Genomic DNA, 21,787 nt, shown 5'->3' with positions numbered 1-21,787 from the left:
TGATTTCCACGCACCACCGTGATGTCAGACTCTCTTTGACTTTGAGAGTCTTCTCTGGCAGAGAAGGGAGGTAGAAACCTCTTCAAGTGTGGGGTGGTTCCTGCCTTAACTGATATCGCTGCAGAAACCTCTCTCCACCACCTGGTGATGGGCTTGGCACCTGTCGCAAGAAGTTGGACCTGTAGCATGTGCACTGGTTCTGAAGCCTGTGACCAATCCTCCCACTGCCATCAAAATAAAGGGTGGTTCTGAGACCTATTTCAACATTTTTTTAAGATTTTATTTTTTTCCATTTTCTCCTCAAAGCCCCCCGGTACATAGTTGTATCTTTTACTTGTGAGTCCTTCTAGATGCGGCATGTGGGATGCTGCCTCAGCATGGTTTGATGAGCAGTGCCATGTCTGCGCCCAGGGTTCGAACCAACGAAACACTGGGCCGCCTGCAGCGGAGCGCACAAACTTAACCACTAGGCCACGGGGCCAGCCCCTTATTTCAACATCTTAAATTCAGCTTCCAGAGACTGAGGGCAACCTTTTCCCCAGACACCACATTTTAAAATGTAATGGGCTCTTTGATTTTGCAAACAAAATCTGGCAAGCAGTTAAATTACATTTTAATATTCCCAGCACTTTGCCAGGAAAAGATGCAGACAGAATTGAAAAGCATCCTGAGTTTCTCTGTCGTTGTTTTTATTTAAATGCCCAGATTAGACCATAATTCATCTCAAAATGGCAGGAGGCCTCTTCATGCACTTCACACTTCAAAATATTTTAGAAAATCATGTCAATTTTGGCAAGCTTCTTGCCATGCCAGAAACAACAGCAAATGCTTTTCTCCTTGAGTATCATCTATTGTGAATAAGATTATAAAAAAGTACACCTTGCTCTTTTATTTTGCCTCTGTTTTGAGGATTTTATGGCATCTCTGCAGTAATTGATTTGTGTCACATTCCTGCATAAGGAGCATTCATTGTCCCACTTTTTAGAAAGGGGAATTGAAGCAGAGGTGTGGTAAAGCAACTATCTTATGATCCCAGAGAAAATCACTCATTCATTCACTTGTTCATTCAGTAAACATGTCTTGAGAACCAGCTATGCCCTGGCCACTAACCAGACCTTGAGGATACATAAATGACTATCTCACAGGCCAGTCTCCAGATCTCTGGTAGAAAAGAGAGTCATTCTAATAAATGATTACAACCTTCCACGATAAGTGCTGAGGTGGATAAAGGGGCCACAAAGAATCGCCCCTCAGCCAGCTTGTCTGTAAGAGAAGGCTTCCCACAAGAAGTGGAATATGAGTCGAATCTTGAAGACTGAGTAGGACCCCAACCATCCAAGGCCTGAGTGGCAAGAAGGGCTTTTAGTGCAGAGGAAGCAGCATGCACAAGGCACAAAACAGCTTCGTGTTTTCTGGTTTTATGTGGTTGGAGAAAAAGATGCATATGTGGGATTGAAAGAAGATAGGCAAGAACAAGAACTCGAACAGTCTTACATGCCAATCACGGAACGTGGACTTCCTCCTGACACAGTGGGACCAAAACAGTTTAGAGTGTGTTAGTTAGTTACTACTCACTCACTTACTTAGTTCAGCCTAATTCAGGTTCATACAAATTCCCCCTTTCCCTGTCTTTAGTGGTCAAAGAGAGTGTTGAAGTATATATCTGAAGAAATATAAAATTACTAAAATCACTTTTTCAGATCCAAGGACCTCTTTGAACTGTCTAAAGTCATCCTGCATGCAAATGTGTATTTGCCTGGGTAGATTATCTAAAGCCTTCGTTGGATTTCTCAAGTGATCTAAAGCTCTAAAAAGTATAAGAATCACTACTCTGTTTATTTTATGAAAACTTTCAGCCCTTCCCAAAGTTGATTTTATCCAAGTAGAATTCTTTTATATTAATCTCTTAAAATTTACTGGTTGCTTTTTATCCATGTGGGTACCATATCGTGTACCATTCTATTATTTCAAACAAAACAATTCTTCACATTTCCCAGAAGCAGGTTAATCCATGATTGTTAACCAACTAAAAACTGGACATCTAATCTCAATTCCTGTTCTTTAGACCTATGGGATTTTCATACTTTCTATGTGAGAAGTTTGAGACAAAGGTACTATATTGGAGAAATACAGGTATTTGGAAAGTTGGGGGAAGCACAGATGATTTTCAAAAGTTAGAGTCATAATTCTATGGTGAGTTAGTTAACATTATTTGGATTGAAATTAAGATAAGAAACTCTACTAAATTTATTGGGAGGAGAGAGAAGCATATTATGCTACCTAAGGTTAGAAATGTAACAAGTAACAGTGAAGTAAAATCAGGGACTTGAACTTCATCATGACTTCCTATATCTTTTCTCTTCTCTCTGCTATTAGCTTCATTCTCTCTCTCTCTCTCTCTGTCTCTATCTTTCTGGGTCAGATCAGCCTTTTCTCATTTCCAGTATACAGTGTGTAAAACCTGTGAGAGTTCCTACCTCTCACACAGAATGATCTCCGTTTGTATATCCCTCTGTCTTCATCTCTCACAAATCGTTCCAAAATCACTGAACAATGAGTGCATTGGTCCCTTTGCATTAGATACCCAGTCCTGCACTGTACACGTAGATATGGCTGTTCTCTCCCTAACCATATTGCTCAGCAGGAGGGAAAATTCCTGGAAAAGTGAGGTTGTGAAGATCAAACAATAGATGCCACTCTGTACATGATAGGTGACAGAATGCCTGTCATGGCTGTCGGGACTATGTTGTCCATTATTCTAAAAACATCTCTATTTTGCAGTAGACATGAGATTAGGATACCAAACTGAGCTAGACATAACCTCTACATCTCCTTATAGTTCTGTGTCTACCATTCACTGCCTGATCTCAGTAAGTCACTTCCACTCTCTGGGCCTCATCTTCCTTAGTTAAATTAACAGGACAGACAGAACTAGAAGTTTTTTATGGTCCACTACAAGGAGCCCATGAGCCTAAGACAATGTCACTATTCTTCCAGTCACTCTTTGTCAAGAACCTCAGTCTCACTGTCCAGAGGTTTTCCCATGGAGAAGTGATAAGCAATTCCTGAAGCCCCTCCTTCATGGATCCCACTAGTATAGAACATCAAGAAAAGTCTCAGCCAGTTACAAAAGCCTTTTCTGTGTGCAAATCAGAAATGCAAACTGATTAAATTCATGATTTCACCCTTCTCTTAAAAAAATGGAAAGCTTTCAACACAGTAATTTACATCCTGGAAGGCTTCACAGATGTAGCCCTATAGCACTCAGGACTTGAAACTCATCCTCCAAGCTTTACAAAGCCGGACATTACAATAAATCTCGCTACTTGTACGGCCTCATCTTTGGCCAAGAGACTGGAGAAGATCTAGGTGGTGAATGTGTTGCCAGTGAGATAGTTGTGATGTTTTGGTAGAAAACTCTAGAAGAGGATCTGCCCCCAGAAAATCCTACTGCTGAGACTTCAGCCCCCAAAGATCCCCCAAGCTCTTTGAAAATCAGGCCAGTCTCAAGGCCTTTCCTGAACTCAGTGATGAAGAATGAGTTTGAAGAACAGGAGACATGGATCAAAAGGTTCAGGAAGCTAGAAGATGCCCTATACTTGTGTGATCTGAATAATGCAGGTGAAGTGTGAAGCTTAAAGCTAATATACTTCTGTTTGTGTTTTAGTCTGAAAGTGGAGATCTCATTTTCTTTCACTTGTTAACAAATACAATTTGTATATAACCCACGTGCCTGGCACTGTGCTGGGCACAGTCAGGGAATACAAAGATGGATCAGATGTGTAACCTCCACCAGGTTGCTTAAAGTTTCTCTGTGTCTCTGGAGGAATCCACTTCACCACCTGGGTCTAACCCACAGTCCAATCTTGCAATTCCCCTGATTGACATTTTCAGTATGCTTGCTAATAGACTGAACTCCAAACATCTTAGCAAAGCAAAACCTGATCCTTGTTTACCTGACCAGTGTCTTCTCCTTCAGTCGCTATTCTCTCAGCATACCCTATCCTGTCAGAGTCAACAACGTGCCTTCCTCAAATGTGATTTCTCCTGTGGCCATGCCCTCCATCTGAGCTGTCCACCTCTCCTTTACCTAGCTCACCCCCTCCCAACTCCCCGTCTTGTCCAACTGGCTAATTAATGCCTAAACATATTTTACATTGGAACTCCACTCCACTCCTCTGAGACTCCACAGACAGATCTAGGCCAACCTTTATCTGATCACTTAGAGTTCATTAACATCCAGTATCATATTTAATATATTGTATTTTTTCATTTGAGGGCTTATTACTATCTCACCAGTAGTGTATATTCTCTCTTTATCCCCAGCATCTTGTACAATTCTGTTCAACACTTTTTTTGAGGCAATAATAAATAAATGTACATAAATAACTAAATCCAAGATGGGAGGTGATAAATGCCATCAGGGTGTGCTACGTGGGCATTCAGAGAAAGGAGGTTCCTTCTCATAAGGTGATCAGGAAGTCTCTGGTAATATGGGACTGATCATTAGAGATCAAGGGCAGTTTATATACAAAGGAATGAAATAGACCGCCCTCTCTGGCAAAGGTGCAGGTTAGCCAAGCAAAGTGTTATGTATGAAGCTCAAGGCAAGGAGTTTGCCTTGTATAAAATGTAAGGACTATTAAGAAGAACATCAAATGATAGAGGATGGGACAAGATCCAGGAGGATCTTAGATGCCAGATCCGGAGATGAAGATTTCATTCAAAGATAGTGAGTAGTAGTGAGGGTTTCTAAGCAGGGGAGTGGTATGATCAAGTTGTACTCCAGAAAGTTGGTGTTTCTGTGCAGAATGAAGGAGAAATTGAAAGCAGGAAAAGGAGGAAGGAGGCTATCGGAGTGTCCAATTGAGAGAGAATGTAATCCCGAACCAGGTCAGAGGCCTGCAGAAGGGAGGAGCACATACAAAAGTACATGGGCTGAAATTGTACTTAATCACACGCTGTGGTTCGTGAAGACTCAGTGTCCCCTATGTGGCTCTGGAAACACAAAACTTGTAGAAACAGAGATAAGAGTGGTGGTTTTCAGGGGACACAGGGAGATGTTTAAAGGGTACAAACTCTCAGTTTTCAGATGAATAAGTTCTGAGGATCTAGTGTACAGCATGGTGAGGCTAGTTAACAATACTGTATTTTGTACTCAAAAGTTGCTATGAGAATAGAGCTTTAGTCTTCTCATCATAACAATGATAACAACAACAAAATGGTAATTATGTGAGGTAAAGGATGTGTTAACTAACCTCATTATGGTAGAAATTTTACAACATATACATGTATCGAATCACATTGTACACGTTAAACTGACACAATGTTATATGTCGATTACATCTCATTTAAAAAGGAGTTAATGTGCATATTGGTACACTCTAGAAGTAATCATATAACAGTAGCAATGCTTGTCTTTTCATTCTCTCTGTTTTTGTTTCATTTTGATTTTCAATTTCCAAAGCAACTTAATTCTAGACCACATGACGTATAACTGCCTTAGAATACCCAAGGACTTCTAATAATTATATCAAAGAGAGGGGAAGATAAAAATTTCAAAAGGACAATTCATCTAGCTGAATTAGAAAATCATTTATTAAGCATCTGCTATGAGCCCAGACTGTGCTAGAGTCTGGATCAGGAGGAAACCCAGAAAGGATGAAACATGTCCTCTGACCCTAGGGAGATTTTATGTAAGATACAAAGACTGGCAATAATTCAACACCAGCAGAATTAAAAAAAAAAAAAACAGCATGTAATACAGTGTTATAATTGAAGATACAATGAGAGTTCAAAAGTCCAAAGGAAAGAGAGAAGAGACGAAAAGAAGCTCATCACCTAGTGTGAGCTGGGTACTTAGGGAGGGTTCCATGGAAGAGAAAGCTGGAGCTGAGCCTTGAGGAGAGGTAGACTTTGGATACCTGGGTTGGAATTCCAAGTTCGAAACCATCTTCTGTAAAGGTTAGAGGACGCGAATGAGTGTGATGGGGAAGAGAGTGAGCAAGACAGGACTGGACTTCATGTTGGATCAGACAGTGAAGTTGAGACCCTTCTGTGAATCCTGAGGGGTAGGATGGGCCCTAATTCTCTACCCAGCGTCCACCAAAGGCTCAACCAGAGGACACAATGAAAGCTGAGATGGATAATACAGGGAAGATACTAGAAAAAAGGAGATCAAAAGCTTATTGAAATAATCATGAGCCTAGCTATTAATAGCAGGACTATGAGGCTGACGATTGTGTTACAAACAAAAATGAAATAAAAAAGAAGTTGAGTGGAGAGAAAAGACACTTCCAAAGAAACAAATGCTGAGTTGCAATGATGACAGATGACAGATCATAAACTCAGTTGCTAAGAGACTCCCCAAAGACTAGGGGACTGTCCTAAGGAAAAACAGAGTTTTGTTGACTTTGAAGGCAGATTCCAGCTCATATGAAATGCCTTTTTCTCATCGCCTCTTCAATATTTATGCCTGTTTTCTCTGTTTCAATGAAATTTGTTAGTTCCTCAACACCCAAGGAATGTGTCAGTGAGATCTAGGAACATCTATAACTATCTTTAATGATGAAAGAGGATAACTGAGGTCAATTTGTTGGTTTATTAACCACAGTATTTAGCAGACCACCACGGCCCTATTCTAGACACTGAGCAGATGATACCTACTGTGCCCACTGATGAATCACTGTTCTTTATTATGTGAGAGGAAATATGTAGGCCAGGGCGTTCATCATCCAGGAGGCTGAAGGCAGACCATCCATCATCAAATTAGTGTTTCTTGGAAACTACTCTGTGCTTATTCTCTAATGGAGATTGTCAAGAAAATACCCTTGAGGGGAAGGAATAAGCAATGACTATGAGTAACTGACCATGTTTTCTAAAAGAAGAGTGGTTGGGATAAATGTTTGGGGGAATAGTAGTTTTGCAATTTTCCCAGTGAACTAAAAGCTAGATAGAAAATGGTTTAGAATTCAAAGAGGCAGAATGCAAGGAGAGCCCTCAAGGACATTCTCTGCATGGGTCTGGACTTTACATACACTGCATCACTAACTCCTCACATCGACCATATGCTGAAGGGATTAGTGTGTCTTTGAGCCAAGCTCAAAATGATAAAATAACAACCCGTGGAAAGTTGAACCATAACTTAAAACCAGTTCTATTGGTCCCACTATCCCAAACTCCCACGACATACCAGGAAGAGCATGAAGTTTTGCTTGTTGTTTTGTTGGTTTGTTTATTTGTTCATTTTACCAGAAGATTCAAGTCCAGACTTCACTAATTGCTGAGTCCTGAGAGCCAGTCACTTATATTCACTGAGCCTGTTTCCTCATCTATAAAATAGGACTGATAATATGAAAACATACCTCCCAAATCTGAGAAAGTGTCCAATGAGATTTGAAAATTCTTTGTAAACTGTAAAATGAAGTCCATATTAAAGAGGTTCTTCTTATCGTTACCCCCCAAGTGGGCTTGTCTTCTCACCTCAAGATATGTCAGTAGTCAGGAGGCAAGGTGGTAGGAGAGAAAGGACTTCATTGCAGCTTGCCAGTGTAGGAGAGGAAGACATTTCCTCTTCCCAAATGTGGGTTCGTCTGGCCGGAGAACGAATTAAATTCACATGAGAGAGAATAGCAAGAGAAAATTAAACAAAGCTTTATGAGGAACCATGGCCCAGGGCCTTTCTTCCCAAAGGAAGAAAGGGCACCGAAGAAGTGGGGTGCACAGAGTGGTTATATAGCCCCAAACAGGGTGTTTCACATATGATTGAAAGTTCCTCCCACTATAGTCACAAGATTGCCCTGTCAGCACAGCGCTTGATGGACACAGCAGATAGGTCTGCTATCTCAGTGAACGCCGAGGGGTGGCAGGTGTGTTGCCTTGGGCTGGGGGGTCACAGATGAGCGCCGCAATCGGTTCCCAGCCTAAAGAAAGATGCTTAATCTTTAAGGAGATTCCAACGTTGGGAGGAGGAGCGAAGTCAATTACAGGAGGTTACCAGAGAAGCACAATAAAATGCAGATTTAAGTCCTTGCCTTTGGCATTGATTAAGAGTTTCTAGAGAGAAGGTCATCTCCTTTCTTCTTCCTGGTACAGAGAGGGAGGCAGCTTTTACAGATAGAGATTTACCTTACAAATGTAAACGTGTCCTAACAAGGGCAAGTTCCATTCCTCTGAGCCTCCTTCCCTGCCCCAGTTTATCAAAAGCAATCAGCCTCAAATAATCCTGATGCCAAAGAGACATATCCTGGGGTGACCAATTTCAGGTCCCTACACCAGCAAGAGAGAAGATGGCTGACTCATGTCTGAAAGAACCATCTTTCAGAACAAAGATTGCAGGCCAGTTATGTATCCAGGGCCAGTCTCCAGGTTGGGGAGGTGGCTGGTCTCTGGGTGGGGCAGGCATCTGGTCTCAGCTCTTGATAGTCCTTTGTTTTACTGGAAATGCATCAGAGAATGGAGCAACTGCCCTATACCCTGTCCTTTCAGTTGTCATTGAGGATAGCTATCAGCATAGTCTCTCTGCCTGGGGGTCATGGCATTCCTAAGGAACTCAAAAGAACAAAGTTATCATCTTAAAGCAGCTGGGAGGGGCCACAAAATCTACAGAACAGGTCTGGGCTAGTTAGTCAGACCTTATTTAAAGTTATAATATGGTTTCTTTTTTACAATATGGGTTCCCTTATGTCAACCTTGTTTTGAGCTGCTATCAATTGCCCTCTGTCAGTTATACGCCCCGCATAATCATATGCTGGTGTAGGGAATAGGGCCATCGTGTTCAATCTGGCTACTTCCTGCCGAATCAAGGCAATGTGAGAGGACCATGGCATGGAAGTTACCCTCTTCTTAAAATGGGCCAAGAGAACTTTCTGATCTACCTCCATATCCCCATCACCTAACACAGTGCCAACCACATAGAAGGGCCTCAACATTTTATTTGCCTGGGTGAAAGTCTTACAATGAAGAGACCAAACTTAACCCTTCCATTTTTTCTTTCTTTCTCAGGAAACAGAGGAAAGGGAACCTCTGCCACTCCAGTGCAGCCTGACATTCCTGAGATGCCTCAAGGCACAACTGAACATATGGTATGCACCTGGGTATGTGGAGCTTGAGGAAGAGCTTCACTCATCTTTCACCTTCTATTCTCTGATGCCGGGTGGGGTCCTACTTTCTGTTTTTTCTGTTGTTGTTCTTTTATTTATTTCATGATTGGCCCTGAGCTAATATCTGTTCCTCGCAGCGGAACAAACAGCACACGGAGCTCCTGTCCTCCCCGCCCCCCGCCCCAGGCGCCAGGCTGCCGCCTGTGATGTAGACGCAGGGAGGGTACCCCGGGTCTGACTGAGCAGGCGCACAGGGCCTCCTCCCAGCGAGACCCTCGGAGACACAGACCATGCCCAGGGAAGAGCAGCCTGGGAGCGATCCAGCGGTCGCTCCTCTGCAGGGCGGGCGAGAGGACGGGAGGGTTGGGCCCGAGGGAGGCCGCTGCCTGGAGCGCAGGCAGTCGGGCCCAGACGGGGCCCACCGCACCCCGAGGGACGCAGGGAGGGGACGGTGCGGCTGCACTCACGAGCCCCATCTCACGGCCCACCCTCTGGGCGGTCCGCGAGGGTCTCCGCCTCCCCCAGTGGGGAAACTCGGGACACGGGCCACCCTCACCCACCCCCCGCGAGGGACTGTGGGGCCAGGGGCGTGGCCAGGGGTGTAGCCAGGGCCAAACGTGCTGGGGCTCCATCCTCAAGCCCTGCACGTCAGCCGGTGCTCCTGACGGCGCCCTGGGGACAACCCGCGCCCGCCATCCCCCCACCCTGGGTGACAGCAGCGCCCCCTTGGGGCCCGCAACCCGCAGGAAGCAGCAGCCGCCAGAACGCAAAGGAACCGCCAACGAAGGTGAAGGTATGTGAACGCGAACGGTCCGCAGCCCTGGCCGCGCGACGGGACGCGCCGTGCAGAGCGGACGCGGCAGAGCGCCCCACACAGTCCCGTCTCAGCAGACGCCGCACGCACGACGCCGGCGGGCGAGCACAGGGCAGCCACATACAGTCCACAGACACGCGACGGTCCAGACGCGCCCCCGCCAACGCCCCGCTGCCTCTTCCAGGGTCGAGTCCGTCCCGGCGTGTGGCCTCAAGACCCCAGATGCTACCTGCCCGCCGAGGGTGGGGGGGCTCCCGGGCCTTTGGGGAGAGACCCCGGATCCCCGTGTCCCCGAGTCCCCACTTCACTCTGGCTCCACGTGCGGCCCCGCCCCTATGGCCGCCGCCCACCCGCCCCTCGCCTCCCAGCGCTCTCAGTCGCCCCGCCTCTGCTCCCTCAGTGCCTCCTCGCTCCACATGGCCCCTCCACCCTCCCCTTAGGCCCTCGGCTCTTTCTCTCATTCCTCGGCCCTCCCCGCCCAACAGTGGCTCTTTCCCTGGATCCCATGCCCTGTAGTCCGCGCTGGGTCCTTTCCGTAGACACTTGGCCCTCCCCTGCCCACCCGGCTCTCTTCATCAATACCGTGCTTCTCAGACACCCTCTGCCCTTTCCGCCACTCCTCACTGTCTCCATGGGCACTCGGCCCTCCCCTCCCCCATGGGGCCCTTGGTACAAGCTCTGCCCCTCAGACACCCTTGGCCCTTTCCGTCTCCCCTCAGCTCTTTCCTTCATGACTCTGCGATTCGGACAATCTCGGCTCGCTCGGCCAGCTGTTGGTTGTTTCCGTCGCCCCTTGGCTCCCTGGTCAGGACTCTATGACTCAGACAATCTTGGCTAGCTCAGCCAGCCATGGGTTGTTTCCATCGCCTCTCAGCTCCCCACCTGGATGCAGGCATCTAGGTTCAGGCTCAGCCCTCGGGAAGCACTCCTGTGCGCTGGGCGGTGGCTGCGTCTGTTCTGAAATCGCAGCTCGCAGAGAAGTGTGCACCGAGGGAGGTGCAGCACAGTCAGAAAGCAGGGGACATCTGGAGATTTGTGGTCTGGACCGGGGCAGCCTATAGCTGAGAGGAGCAGAGAAAGGGGGCAGGGGTCAGAGGTCAGAGAGCTGGGCAAGGCCGTGAGCTCAGCAGAGTCAAGGCGGGGTGCATTAGGGAAAGAAAACTCGGGGAGACAGAGCCGCCCCTTGTGTCCAGACTTGTTTGGTTTCATGACTGATGAGGATTTTAGGCTGGTTACTTTTAAAACTGCAGATGAGAAGCAGGCTCCGAGGACTGGAATTTGCTTGCTCTTTGAGAGATATTTGCATTTGTTAAGGAAAGGGGGATGACCTTGTAGGGACCTGAAATTGGCCACCCCAGGATATGTCTCTTTGGCATCCGGATTGTTTGGGGCTGATTGCTTTCAATAAACTGGGACAGGGAAGGAGGCTCTGGGGAATGGAACTTGCCCTTGTTGGGACACATTTACATTTGTAAGGTAAATCTCTACCTGTAAAAGCTGCGTCCCTCTCTGTACCAGGAAGAAGAAGAGAGATTACCTTGTCCCTAGTGTCAACGAAAATAATCCATAACCAATCTATAAATGAAAATTTGGGTGAGTTTATTCTGAGCTTAAATTTTAGGATTATAACCCGGGAGAGCTTTTCCACAAAGGAACAGAGCCCTTCAAAGAAGTGGGGGTATAAGGGTGGTTATATACCCTCAAAGAGGGTGTTTCACATATGATTGAAATGTCCCTCCCACAATAGTCACAAGATTGCCCTGTCGGCACAGCACTTGATGGACACAGCAGGTAGTGGGTCTGCTATCTTGGTGGGCGTAGCAGGAGGCAAGTCTATTGTCTCCAGCTGGGCGGTCACGGGTGAGCTCAGCAATCGGTTTCTAGCCTAAGGAAAGATACTTAATCCTTAAGGAGACACCAACGTTGGGAGGGGTAGGGATGTTGCACCTTTATCTCAAGGACCTTTTGCTCTTGCCATAGGGAATCTCTAAAGCAGATATACAATGCATGCTCAATGGCCTCGGTCAGGCCCTTTTGGAAAGACAAGGTCAGGCCGAATTAGGTTTACACCAAATGGCTTTCTCATATATTCCAATATATCCTATTACTTGCCATTTTTATTTGTCACTAGAAACTCTTAATGGGGAAGGCAAGAACTTAAGTTGGTTGCTGTCTGGCAATCTCATGTAACTGATTTAGGGTGGCTTCTGACCTTTACTTAATCCGATTTAATTCTTGTCTAAAAGTCATGGGATCACCCAATGAGCAGACCCCACCTGCACTGATACCATTTTAACTTTTTGTCATGTTCTTTCCTTTGTCTTGTAAAGAGATAACTCACATACCCATGCCTTATAAAATTAGCCCTAACCCTCAACTCGGGGCAGCAGCAGCGGCTCTGCCTGCCCATGGGCCCTGTCCCCATGCCAGCGGGGGCAGCAGAAGTGGCAGCAGCAGCGGCTCCTCCTGCCTGTGGGCCCTGTCCCCACGCAGCAGCCTGACTGCCCATGGGTCCTGTCCCCATGCTATTCCACACTATTAATAATAAAAGAGCACTACTGCCAGATCTAGAGAGTCCAAGAAATCTTTCTTTTGACTCCTCAGCTCACCCACCACGCATCAATGACCATGTAAGAGGCCTTTCCTCCCCTCGCCTGACCCATCTCCCTGCAGGTGGGTCACATGAACCTTGCCCCCTTGGCCCCTCCATGTGACTCTGTCTGTCCCCTGTTCCTTCCAGCCCGTCCTGAGAAAATCCTTCCCCTTCTTCTGTCTCATGTCTCCCTGCCACCCCAGCTCTCCTGGTGGAGTCCTGAGTGGTCCTCATTTTACAGATGGAGGAAATGGGCGACCAGCTCTAGACACACCAGCAGCTGGAAGCTACTGCCCAGGGGTCCCCTCAACTTCCACCTCATCCCATCAGCGACACCTTTTCTTCCAGCCTGGCTTTCTTTGTGCCTCCTCAGTGGACACACTATCCTGATGCTTCCTTCTCTCTTACAGCCTCAAGCACCATCTCCGTGCCTGGACACCCTCTCCACCCCAAGTCTGCTCTGAGCCAAGGGCCTGTGCTCTGTGGGAACTGTCAACAAAAAATAACCCATAACCAATCTATAAGTGAAAATTTGGGTGAATTAATTCTGAGCTTAAATCTTAGGATTATAACCCGGGAGAGTCTTTCCACAAAGGAACAGAGCACTCCAAAGAAGTGGGGGTACATGAGGTGGTTATATACCCTCAAAGAGTATGTTTCACATATGATTGGAATGTCCCTTTTACAAAAGTCATGGGGCTGCTCTGTCAGCACAGCAATTGATGGAAACGGCAGATAGGTCTGCTGTCTTAGTGAATGCCGCGGGGTGGCAGGTGTGTTGCCTCGGGCTGGGCAGTCACAGATGAGCGCTGCAATCGGTTCCCAGCCTAAAGAAAGATACTTAATCTTTAAGGAGATGCCAACGTTGGGAGGGAGAGAGAAGTGGCACCTTTATCTCAAGGGCCTTTTGCTCTTGCCATAGGGAATCTCTAAAGCAGATATACAATGCATGCTCAATGGCCTTGGTCAGGCCCTTTTGGAAAGACAAGGTCAGGCCAAATTAGGTTTACACAAAATGGCTTCCTCATATACTCCAATATATCCTATTACTTGCCATTTTTATTTGTCAGAACCTCCACCCAGGTGGAGTTAGCTCCAAGCTGTCCAGTTCCTCAGGTTCTCCAGGCCAAACCCTGCTCCCCGGAGCTGATGATAGACCATCACCCAGGAGGGGTGTGTGAGTTTCCTGAGGTAGCTGCAACAAGTTACCACAAACTGGGTCCCTCAAAATACATCCTCCCTCGTCCTGGAGACCAGGAGTCTGAGGTTAAGGGTCGCAGGGCCGTGCTCCCTCTGGAGGCTCCAGGGGAGGGTCCCTCCTCCCTCTTCCAGCGTCTGGGGCTCCAGGCGTCCCTGGGCTGGTGGCTGCCTCCCTCCTGTCTCTCTCTGTCCTCACATGGCTCCTCTGTGTCTCTCAGTGTCTCTGTTCTCCCTCTGTCTCTCTCTTATAAGGATCTCTGTGATGGCGTTTAGGAACCACCCAGGTTACTCAGGATAAACGCCTCAAGATCCCTAACTTAGTCACATCTTTTATCACCATATCCCATAATATTCACAAGTTCTGAAGATGAGGACACGAACATATGTTTTTGGGGGGCCACCATTCAACCCACTGCAGGGTGCAAGCCTGAAGCCTTGGAGTCCTTGACTCCTCCATCTCCCAGGCCCCAGCATCCCACTTGTCACCAGTTCCCGACCGCATCACTGACAGCAGCCGTTTCCCTCCCAGTCCCCAGCACTCTCCTAGGCCGGGCCGCCATCGTCTCCAGGACGACTGCGCCAGTTTCCCATGATCTCCCTGCCTCCCGCCTCATGCCTCCGCCATCCTCCACGGATCAGCCAGAGTGACACTTGTAGGAGACGGATCCTCATGGCCATTCCCCACTCCATGTCCTTCGGTACCTCTGTGGCCCTGAGAACACAGCCCACCCTGGCTGCCCCTCAGCTTCTCTGCCTACACCCTCCCCACACCACTCTCCCAACAGCAGTGACTGTCTGGTCACTTGCCGTCCATGCTCTCACCTCCAACCTTTGTGTGTCCAGTTCCGTCTTTCCAGAATATTCTTTGACCCTCCCACTTCCCCTGACTTCTGAGTGAGAGACCTCAGCTTCTGCAGGGGACCTCCCATGTCCTTGCTGGGTTGGTCTTGTCATCCATACCCAACACACTCGACACCTCCGTGGTCATTCCGTCCCAGAGTTCCCAGCCATCTCCTCCTTCCAAGTAGATGTGGCTGCTCTTCCCGAGTCGTGTCCCAGAGGGACCTGGTCTCCTCTCCCACCCGTGGGACTGTCAGGGGATGGACAGGCTGTGGCTGCTGGTGTGTCTCTTCAGTGACCGAGGCAGCCGGGACCTGGCCCAGAATATGCTCTCGGGGGACAGGAATTGTCAGAACCATGTGCTCCTCATTGGCTGCTTGGGCTGAGGTGACTCTTCGCCTCACACGGGCCCAGTGTGCCAGAGAGAAGGTGGACGAGCAGCCCCTGCACAGTGCCCGAGTCAGCTTCACGAGGGGTTGGGGGAGACACCCGCCCAGAGGAGGAATGCCAGCTGACACCGACACCGCAAGAAGGGGCAGCAGTCCTGAGGGTACTCCTTGCCCACCATCCCCCCCCCCAAAAAAGAACCCTGAGAGCCCCACCCTGTCCTTCCACTCCCAGCCACCTGAAGCGGAGCCCGCAGTCCAGATGGAATCCCTGACACACCTTTGCTGATCAGATTCTGCTCAGCATGGGCTCAGCCTGACGTGCCTCACATGGTGGCCGAGGGGAGTCAGGGCCTGTGGGCCAGGGAGGGGTCAGAGGGCAGGGGGAGTGTGTGCACCTCAGAGTCACCCCCAAGGACTCCGGAATACTGCTGTTGGAATAGGGGAGTCTGAGTCCTCAAGGCAGGCGCTGGAGGGCAGCGTGAGACCCCGGAGCCCTGCCCGATCTCCTCTGGGGAGCTGGCCGCCTCAGAGCTCTCTGGAGCCTGGGCCAGAACGGGCAGTGGGCTCCCACTGCCCCAGGGAACATGCTGGCTCCTGGTGGCCAGGGCTCCAATACCCCTCTGAACCCTGGGCCCTCCTCTCTGCCCCTCATCCTCTACCCCAGGCTCATCCTTCTTCCTGCTCAGGCTGTGCCCTAGGTCCAATCTCCTTGGGTGGGTCCCCCTCCTCTTGTCTCCCATCCTCCCCTCCCACTCCAGCCACCCTGGTGGAGCCACTCTTCCTCTTCCGTTCCCAACTCCTCTCCGCATTTCAATCCTTCCCGTTCTGTCTGCTCCCCGGTCTTGCAGTTCTCTTTCCAGTGATTTCTAGCAGAAATCAGTGAAGCGTGGTGGCTAGCTGGATTCTGGAGGCAGACTGCCTCTTTTGTTCAAATCTTGCCTCTGCCAATTATCTGTCATTCCTTGGACAAGTTATCAAATGTCTCTAAGCCTCCTTTGTCTGTCTCAAAATGGGATCGCAACATGGTCTACACCATAGGGCTCTTGTGGGCTTGAAGGTGCTTAGGGTGGGCCCAGCACACCAGGGCGCGGGGTCCATTTGCTGTCGTCATGAGGACGATCTGAGGCAGCAGCAGCTCTGGTTGTGAATGCCGACCCCCTTCCACAGGGTGGTCTGCCCGGGCATGTGCCCCCCACCCGGGTTCCCAGGCCCCTGGAGCAGAGGACCCTGGGACTAGCATGCCTGCACTGGCAGGGCCCCTCCAAGAAGGATGGAGCCCCTACTCCATCACCCCAGGAAGGATGGAGCCCCTGCTATGTCACTGATGACAACACCAGGGAGGCAGAAGGGCCACCAACGCCCTCCAGTGGCAGCTCAGACTCATGGAGACAGAAGGCAAGGTCACTGCAGGGCCTCACAGGTCAGAGGTCAGCAGAGCCTCCACAAACCTGAAGACCCATGTGCTCCCAGGGCGGCGCCTGCCGGGCTTCTCTTCCCCTGGGCCTCGGGGGCCTGGCAGCCTGAGCCTCCCCATGGGCTCCACAGAGCAAATCAGGGCATGAGCCCGAGGGAGTGTGTCGGCTGGATGGGAAGCTGAGCTGGTGCAGGAGTCCGGAGCCCCAGGGGCAGCCTGGGGTCAAAAGGACAGGGGCTCAGTGGGCACAGGTTTGAGCCATGATGCCCAGGTCTACATCTAAATTTTGCCACAGACTGGCCGTGAGTTCTTGGGCAAGTTATCAAGAAATGGAGACTTTATATACGTTTGTGTGTATGTACATAAATCTACCTGTTGTCCAGTGTGATCCTCAGAACAGTGCTGTGCGGTGGGTAGAAGTCACCCCCTCGTATACACACGCTCATACGTATATATCACATACATCTATTTTCTAAACCTGAACCCTCTGCCCTCACTGCCTATGTCCCACAATAGTGCCTTCCTCACTGGTTTGCTCTGCGTCCTAAACGAGTTGACACATGAACCGTTCAGGATGGGGAGGGGCCACGAGTGCTGTGTGAGTTCTCCGGAGGCGAGCAGCTCCTACGACATTTATTAAGGTGAATTCTCAGAAGCTGGGTGGTTCCTCCTCACCTCCAGCACTGTTGAGGGTCAAGTTAACAACAGGTAGACGGCGGTGACCAGACCCACCCAGGAGGAGAATAACACTCAGACTTTCCAGTCCCCATCTACACAGTCTAGTGACTGTCACCGTAGTTCAGATGCACTGGGATACTTCTCCTTCATTCCAGCCAAAGAATGTATTTATTCAGAATTCTTATATAGACCTCACGGAGTTCAAAGCCACCTGTGATCCAGGCAGAGACCCATCCTTCATCTAATTTTGACTCGAGTCCACTCAAAGGAAGTAGGCTACACAGATGCAAAAGCACCATGGGGAGATCGGGATAGGGGACTTTCCATTTCACATTGGAAAGAGAGATGTTAGCAGGAGCCCAGAACTTGCAGATCCTGCTGAACCTCAGAAGTGTCTCAAACTCCAAGAGCTCCATGTGGCCTCCAGCTCCCGCCCCTGAGACCAGTGTTCCCAGGAGCCTCTGACCTCAAGGAGCCGCAGGGCGTGGGCTCCATCCTCCAGCGAGAGCCTGCCCCTGCCCAGACCACCCTCTCCAAGCCCCCCCCACCCGGCCTGTTGCTCAGCCCTGGCCCCTGGTGTTTCTGTGGGAGCCGCACACCTGCGTCGGATCCCATGCGCTTCCCTGCAGGGCAGCTGCTCCGGGTGACGCCTGTTTCTGCCTGGGAACCACAGGGAGAGAGAGACTGACTTGTAGGGATTAGGGTCAGGGTTGGGGCAGCTTATGTTTGGGGTTCAGCCCTGGGCAAATCCCAGGTTGGGGTTTGTGGTTAGGGTGGGGTCTCAGGCGAGGGCTGCAGGGTTTACAGGGGTCATGAGGTTTCTGCAATGCTGTATAGTTTACTGTTTGCAGATCTTAGCCTTAGAGAATTCCTGGTGAGGGTCACAGCTGCGAGTTAGGGGACACATGTGTCAGGGTTCTGGGTGAGTGACAGAGTCAGACCTCAGTGTCCCTGAGAGAACCCATCCACCACCTCGCATGCCCTCAGCACCTCTGTAACCTCAAACTCCCCCTTAGCTGGGAAGGGTTCAGGCAAGGGCTTCCCTCGACTCTCAAGCTCCTTAAGAGCCCGATTTGCCCCAGGACTTGGTCGAAACTCCCCCTTATTGTAACGTGCCCAGTGGAACCAGGTCATCCAGCGCGGTCTTTAAACCCAGTTGCCCCGAGTCACCCAGTGGACTTTTCAGCAATGTTTGAATTTCTCCATCAGCATTCTGAGTGCAGAGAAAAGGCCAAGGCACCATGCCATGGATGATCGATAGTTTCCTTCCTAGAAGATTTAAAAGCTATTTTTGCAACACTTAAGCTTTTCATCAAATGATGAACAAGTTTTACCTATTTGTTTCATTACTGGTGATAAATTTGCCAACTCCAGGTCCACCTGTTTTTTGTGAACTCGCCCAAAGAAAACGGCCCCCATGTCATACACTGCAGGGCAAGGCAGTCATAGGTAAAGGTCCTAGGGCCTCACACACTGAGTCATCTTGGAACTCAGCTCTGGACCCTGCTGGCAGGTGTGGCCTCCACGATGGGCAAGAGCCCTGATACTGTAGGGCTGCCTGGCCCAGGATCCCCTGCTCCTCCTCAGCCCTGGACCCGGCCCTTCCACCTGTGCAGAGACCTGGCTTTCCTTCTCTGGAGGGAGTGCTGATGCCCAGAGAACAGGCCCAGGAGGTGGTGATGCCCCCCTGGTCAGCCCCTCTGTTGGCATCAGGCCCTGGGCACTGGCCATTTATACTCACCATGTGCTCCCCCACTCCAGGCAGGTCACAAAGTGTCCCCAAAAGTTCACTCTCAGTGACCCTATCCCTGGGGGGCCCCCTCAGTCCGCCCCTCCTGGGCCTCTGTGCGGGAAGACCTGTCCCATGACTCTCCTCTCCTCCAGCCCCGGCCCCCTCACCCCATCCCAGAGCCTTGGTTCAACACACTGAATGATTGAGTTTGGAGGCAGCGACTTGCCCACGAGTATGTCCACTACGTGGGAAATACGTAAGGGGCCTGCAGGCCCAGTCTCACTGCACCGCTGTCTCCAGGAGACCAGGGCGCATGAACACACAAACCCTAGGGTGGGGGTGGGGGGAGAGGAGAGGTGCCATGGCCATGTGGTGTGGTCTGGTCACTCCCAAAGCTGCAGCTTTGTTCCTGCGAAACCCTGCCCTGGGGTTTCCATGGTGACTGTAAACACACCTCAGACCCTGGAGATGCAAGCGCCCCTTTTCTCTGACAGCTTCTCCCACCGGATACCTGGTCATCCAGGACCATACATGGAGCCCTGAGTTGTGGGGAGTGAGCTGCATGCTGGATGGGGTGTGTGAGTGGTGAGAGTCCAAGAAAGGGAAGGGGTCACACCAGGGACCAGGACAATGGGTCTGGATGAACAGGGTGTGGGGCTGTCTGAGAATGACGCCTCACCCACACAAATCTGCATGAGTACCAAAAACTAAACTAAAAAACATTTAGAAAGCTACGGCCAGAATGGCTCAGGGTCCTCCTGTGGTCACTCTGTGAAAGCAGGCCAGGGGACACAGCGGGGGGCATGGAGGGGGGCAGATCTCTAAGACAAAGAGCCTGAGTCCCTAGATCCAGCAGTGGCTGGGAGGACTGGCCACAGGTCAGGTCACCTTCGGGATTCCACGTGAGTTCCAGTCGGATGACACTGTCACAGCAGCTGCCGCCATCTTAACGCATGCCCTTGCCTTCCTCTTCCATACAGAGCAGGCGTGCACCCGGGGCAGCCCTGCACTCTGGGGTGCTCACTAGACTAAGTTTCGAGTAGAAGGGCTGCGTGCGATTTCCGGGAAGGATCTGGGAGGGAGGCAGCAACCCCTTCACTGCCATCTCGTCTCGCTGCAGCTGTGGAGCAGACATGTGATGGTCGGCGCCCTCAGCCGTGGGCTGGGAGGTGACTTGACCATGGAAGCCGCTGGAGGGCAGCAGAGCAGAAACTCGGGGACAGGGTCCTCATGTTGGCAGAGTTCACTTTGCCCGCACAAGGATGCCTGTCATTTATGGATATGTGGTGACTCCTCCCTCCCACCCTGAGGTCTCCCTCCCTTTTGATCTCTCCCTGGTATGTCGCAAAGCAAACCCTACACGCTGCACTGGGGAGGGGATATAAACCTCTGAACACTTAATCAGGGTATGTCATACTTGTAAAACATCTGAAAATGGTTAAGTTTATCATCTTTTTTTCTTTTAATATTTTTTAATTTTTTCTTTTTCTCTCCAAAGCCCCGTGGTACACAGTTGTGCATTTTTAGTTGTGGGTCCTTCTAGTTGTGGCATGTAGGATGCCTCCTCAGCATGGCCTGATGAGTGGTGCCACGTCCGTGCCCAGGATTCGAACTGGTGAAGCCCTGGGCAGCCGAAGCAGAGCATGCGAACTTAACCACTCTACCAGGGGGCCGGCCCCTGTCATCTTTTTTGGTAACGAATTCTTAAAGCCTACTTTATCCCATTTTCCTGGAAAATACCTACATCTCCTTCATATCATCTTCAACAACACTGCTGTGAAACTAAGTAGACTCCCTATGTCTGTGAAATTGCTTTACCAGGATAAATTATACTGCTCTTAAAACAGTTTGAGAAGCAAACTGACAGGTAGTGTTTGATATCTGAGTTGTCAGGAGCCTGACCCTGACTGTGAGTATACTTACATCCTTTGCTTACAGAACACAGGAGGAAACGGAGCGATGCACAGAATGAGTATGTGGCCTATGCTGTAGTGTGGACTACAGGAGCTTCTAGAAAGGCCAAGCTCAGCTCTGCAGGCTCTTGTGTGTGGCTGGAGCTGCCCTCCTCCATCCTGGCACATCCTCCTCCACTCCATGCACTGGCCACCCACCCAGGGCTTCTCTTCTTTCACACCCTACTTGGCTGTTACAAAAACAACTATGAAAAGTTTTCCAAAAGAGAAACCTTGTAATCTCAATTTCTTTCCATTTGATGCCTGCTACAATAGGCCATAAGACTCGAATCACAGCACAGCTGTGCTCTCCATGCCTCATAGTGCTTTACTTTTTCCCCTAGATATCTGCGTATCTAGCAGGTGGGACAGTCGCCAGGGCAGGCTGCTCATGGTCAGGGTCAGGATCGAGTTATGGCTGGGGTAGAGACAGTGAGGACGGCCGGGTCTAGGGCGCGGTTCGCATTTAGTGCCACCAGGGAGGAACAGGGCTGCCACCTCTGCTTCCCTTCTGCATGGAGCTCCTGTCCTCCCGCCCCCGCCCCGGGCGCCGGGCTGCCGCTTGTGGTGTAGACGCAGGGAAGGGACCCCTTGTCTGACTGAGCCGGCGCGCAGGGCCTCCTCCCAGCGAGACCCTGGGAGACACAGACTGTGCGCCAGGAAGAGCGGTCCCGGCAGGACCAGGGGCCGCGCAACTGCAGGGCTGGCGCAAGGGCGGGAAGGGTGGGCCCGAGGGAGGCCGCCGCCAGGAGCGCGGACAGTCGGGCCCAGGCGGGGCCCACCGCGCCCCGAGGGATGCAGGGAGGGGATGGCGCGGCTGTGCTCACCTGCCCGTCTCACGGCCCACCCGCTCCGGCGGTCCGCGTGGGCCTCCGCCTCCCCCGTCGACGGGCACTCAGGACCCGGGCCGCCCTCCCCTCCGGCGAGGGACTGTGGGGCCAGGAGCGTAGCCAGGGCCATACTGCTCGGGCTCCGTCCTCACGCGCGCGTCAGCCGGTGCTCCTGAGGGAAGCCAGTGGCACCCTGCGGACAACCCGCGCCTGCCATCCCCCAAGCCCGGGTGACGGCAGCGCC

General features: G+C 50.5%; 1 protein-coding gene and 1 non-coding gene across 4 annotated transcripts in view; one reads left to right on the top strand and one right to left on the bottom strand.

Annotated features, from left to right (window-relative positions):
• The window catches only part of LOC138916399 (WAS/WASL-interacting protein family member 3-like), a 38,026-nt gene extending 17,479 nt beyond the window's left edge, over positions 1 to 20,547 (top strand). For 2 of the 3 annotated variants that reach the window (XM_070228667.1, XM_070228666.1), the window contains exons 4-6: positions 9,004 to 9,083; positions 9,848 to 9,894; positions 9,993 to 11,341. In XM_070228667.1, the coding sequence (XP_070084768.1) occupies positions 9,004 to 9,083; positions 9,848 to 9,894; positions 9,993 to 10,753 (888 nt within the window). In that variant the 3' untranslated portion in view covers positions 10,754 to 11,341. Of the gene's footprint in view, positions 1 to 9,003; positions 9,084 to 9,466; positions 9,895 to 9,992; positions 11,342 to 20,259 lie in introns of those variants that run through there. The other variant, XR_011423639.1, reaches the window with a different exon arrangement.
• Positions 9,782 to 9,896, bottom strand: MIR8938 (microRNA mir-8938). The gene has a single exon (NR_127929.1). It is a non-coding gene; the product is annotated as a microRNA mir-8938 (primary transcript).
• Positions 20,548 to 21,787: the final 1,240 nt, after the last annotated feature.

Source organism: Equus caballus, chromosome 12 (genome assembly GCF_041296265.1).
Source record: "Equus caballus isolate H_3958 breed thoroughbred chromosome 12, TB-T2T, whole genome shotgun sequence".
Classification (NCBI taxonomy): Eukaryota; Metazoa; Chordata; class Mammalia; order Perissodactyla; family Equidae; genus Equus; species Equus caballus.
The sequence above is the reverse complement of the archived record's forward strand: the minus strand, read 5'-3'. Positions and strand labels throughout refer to the sequence as shown.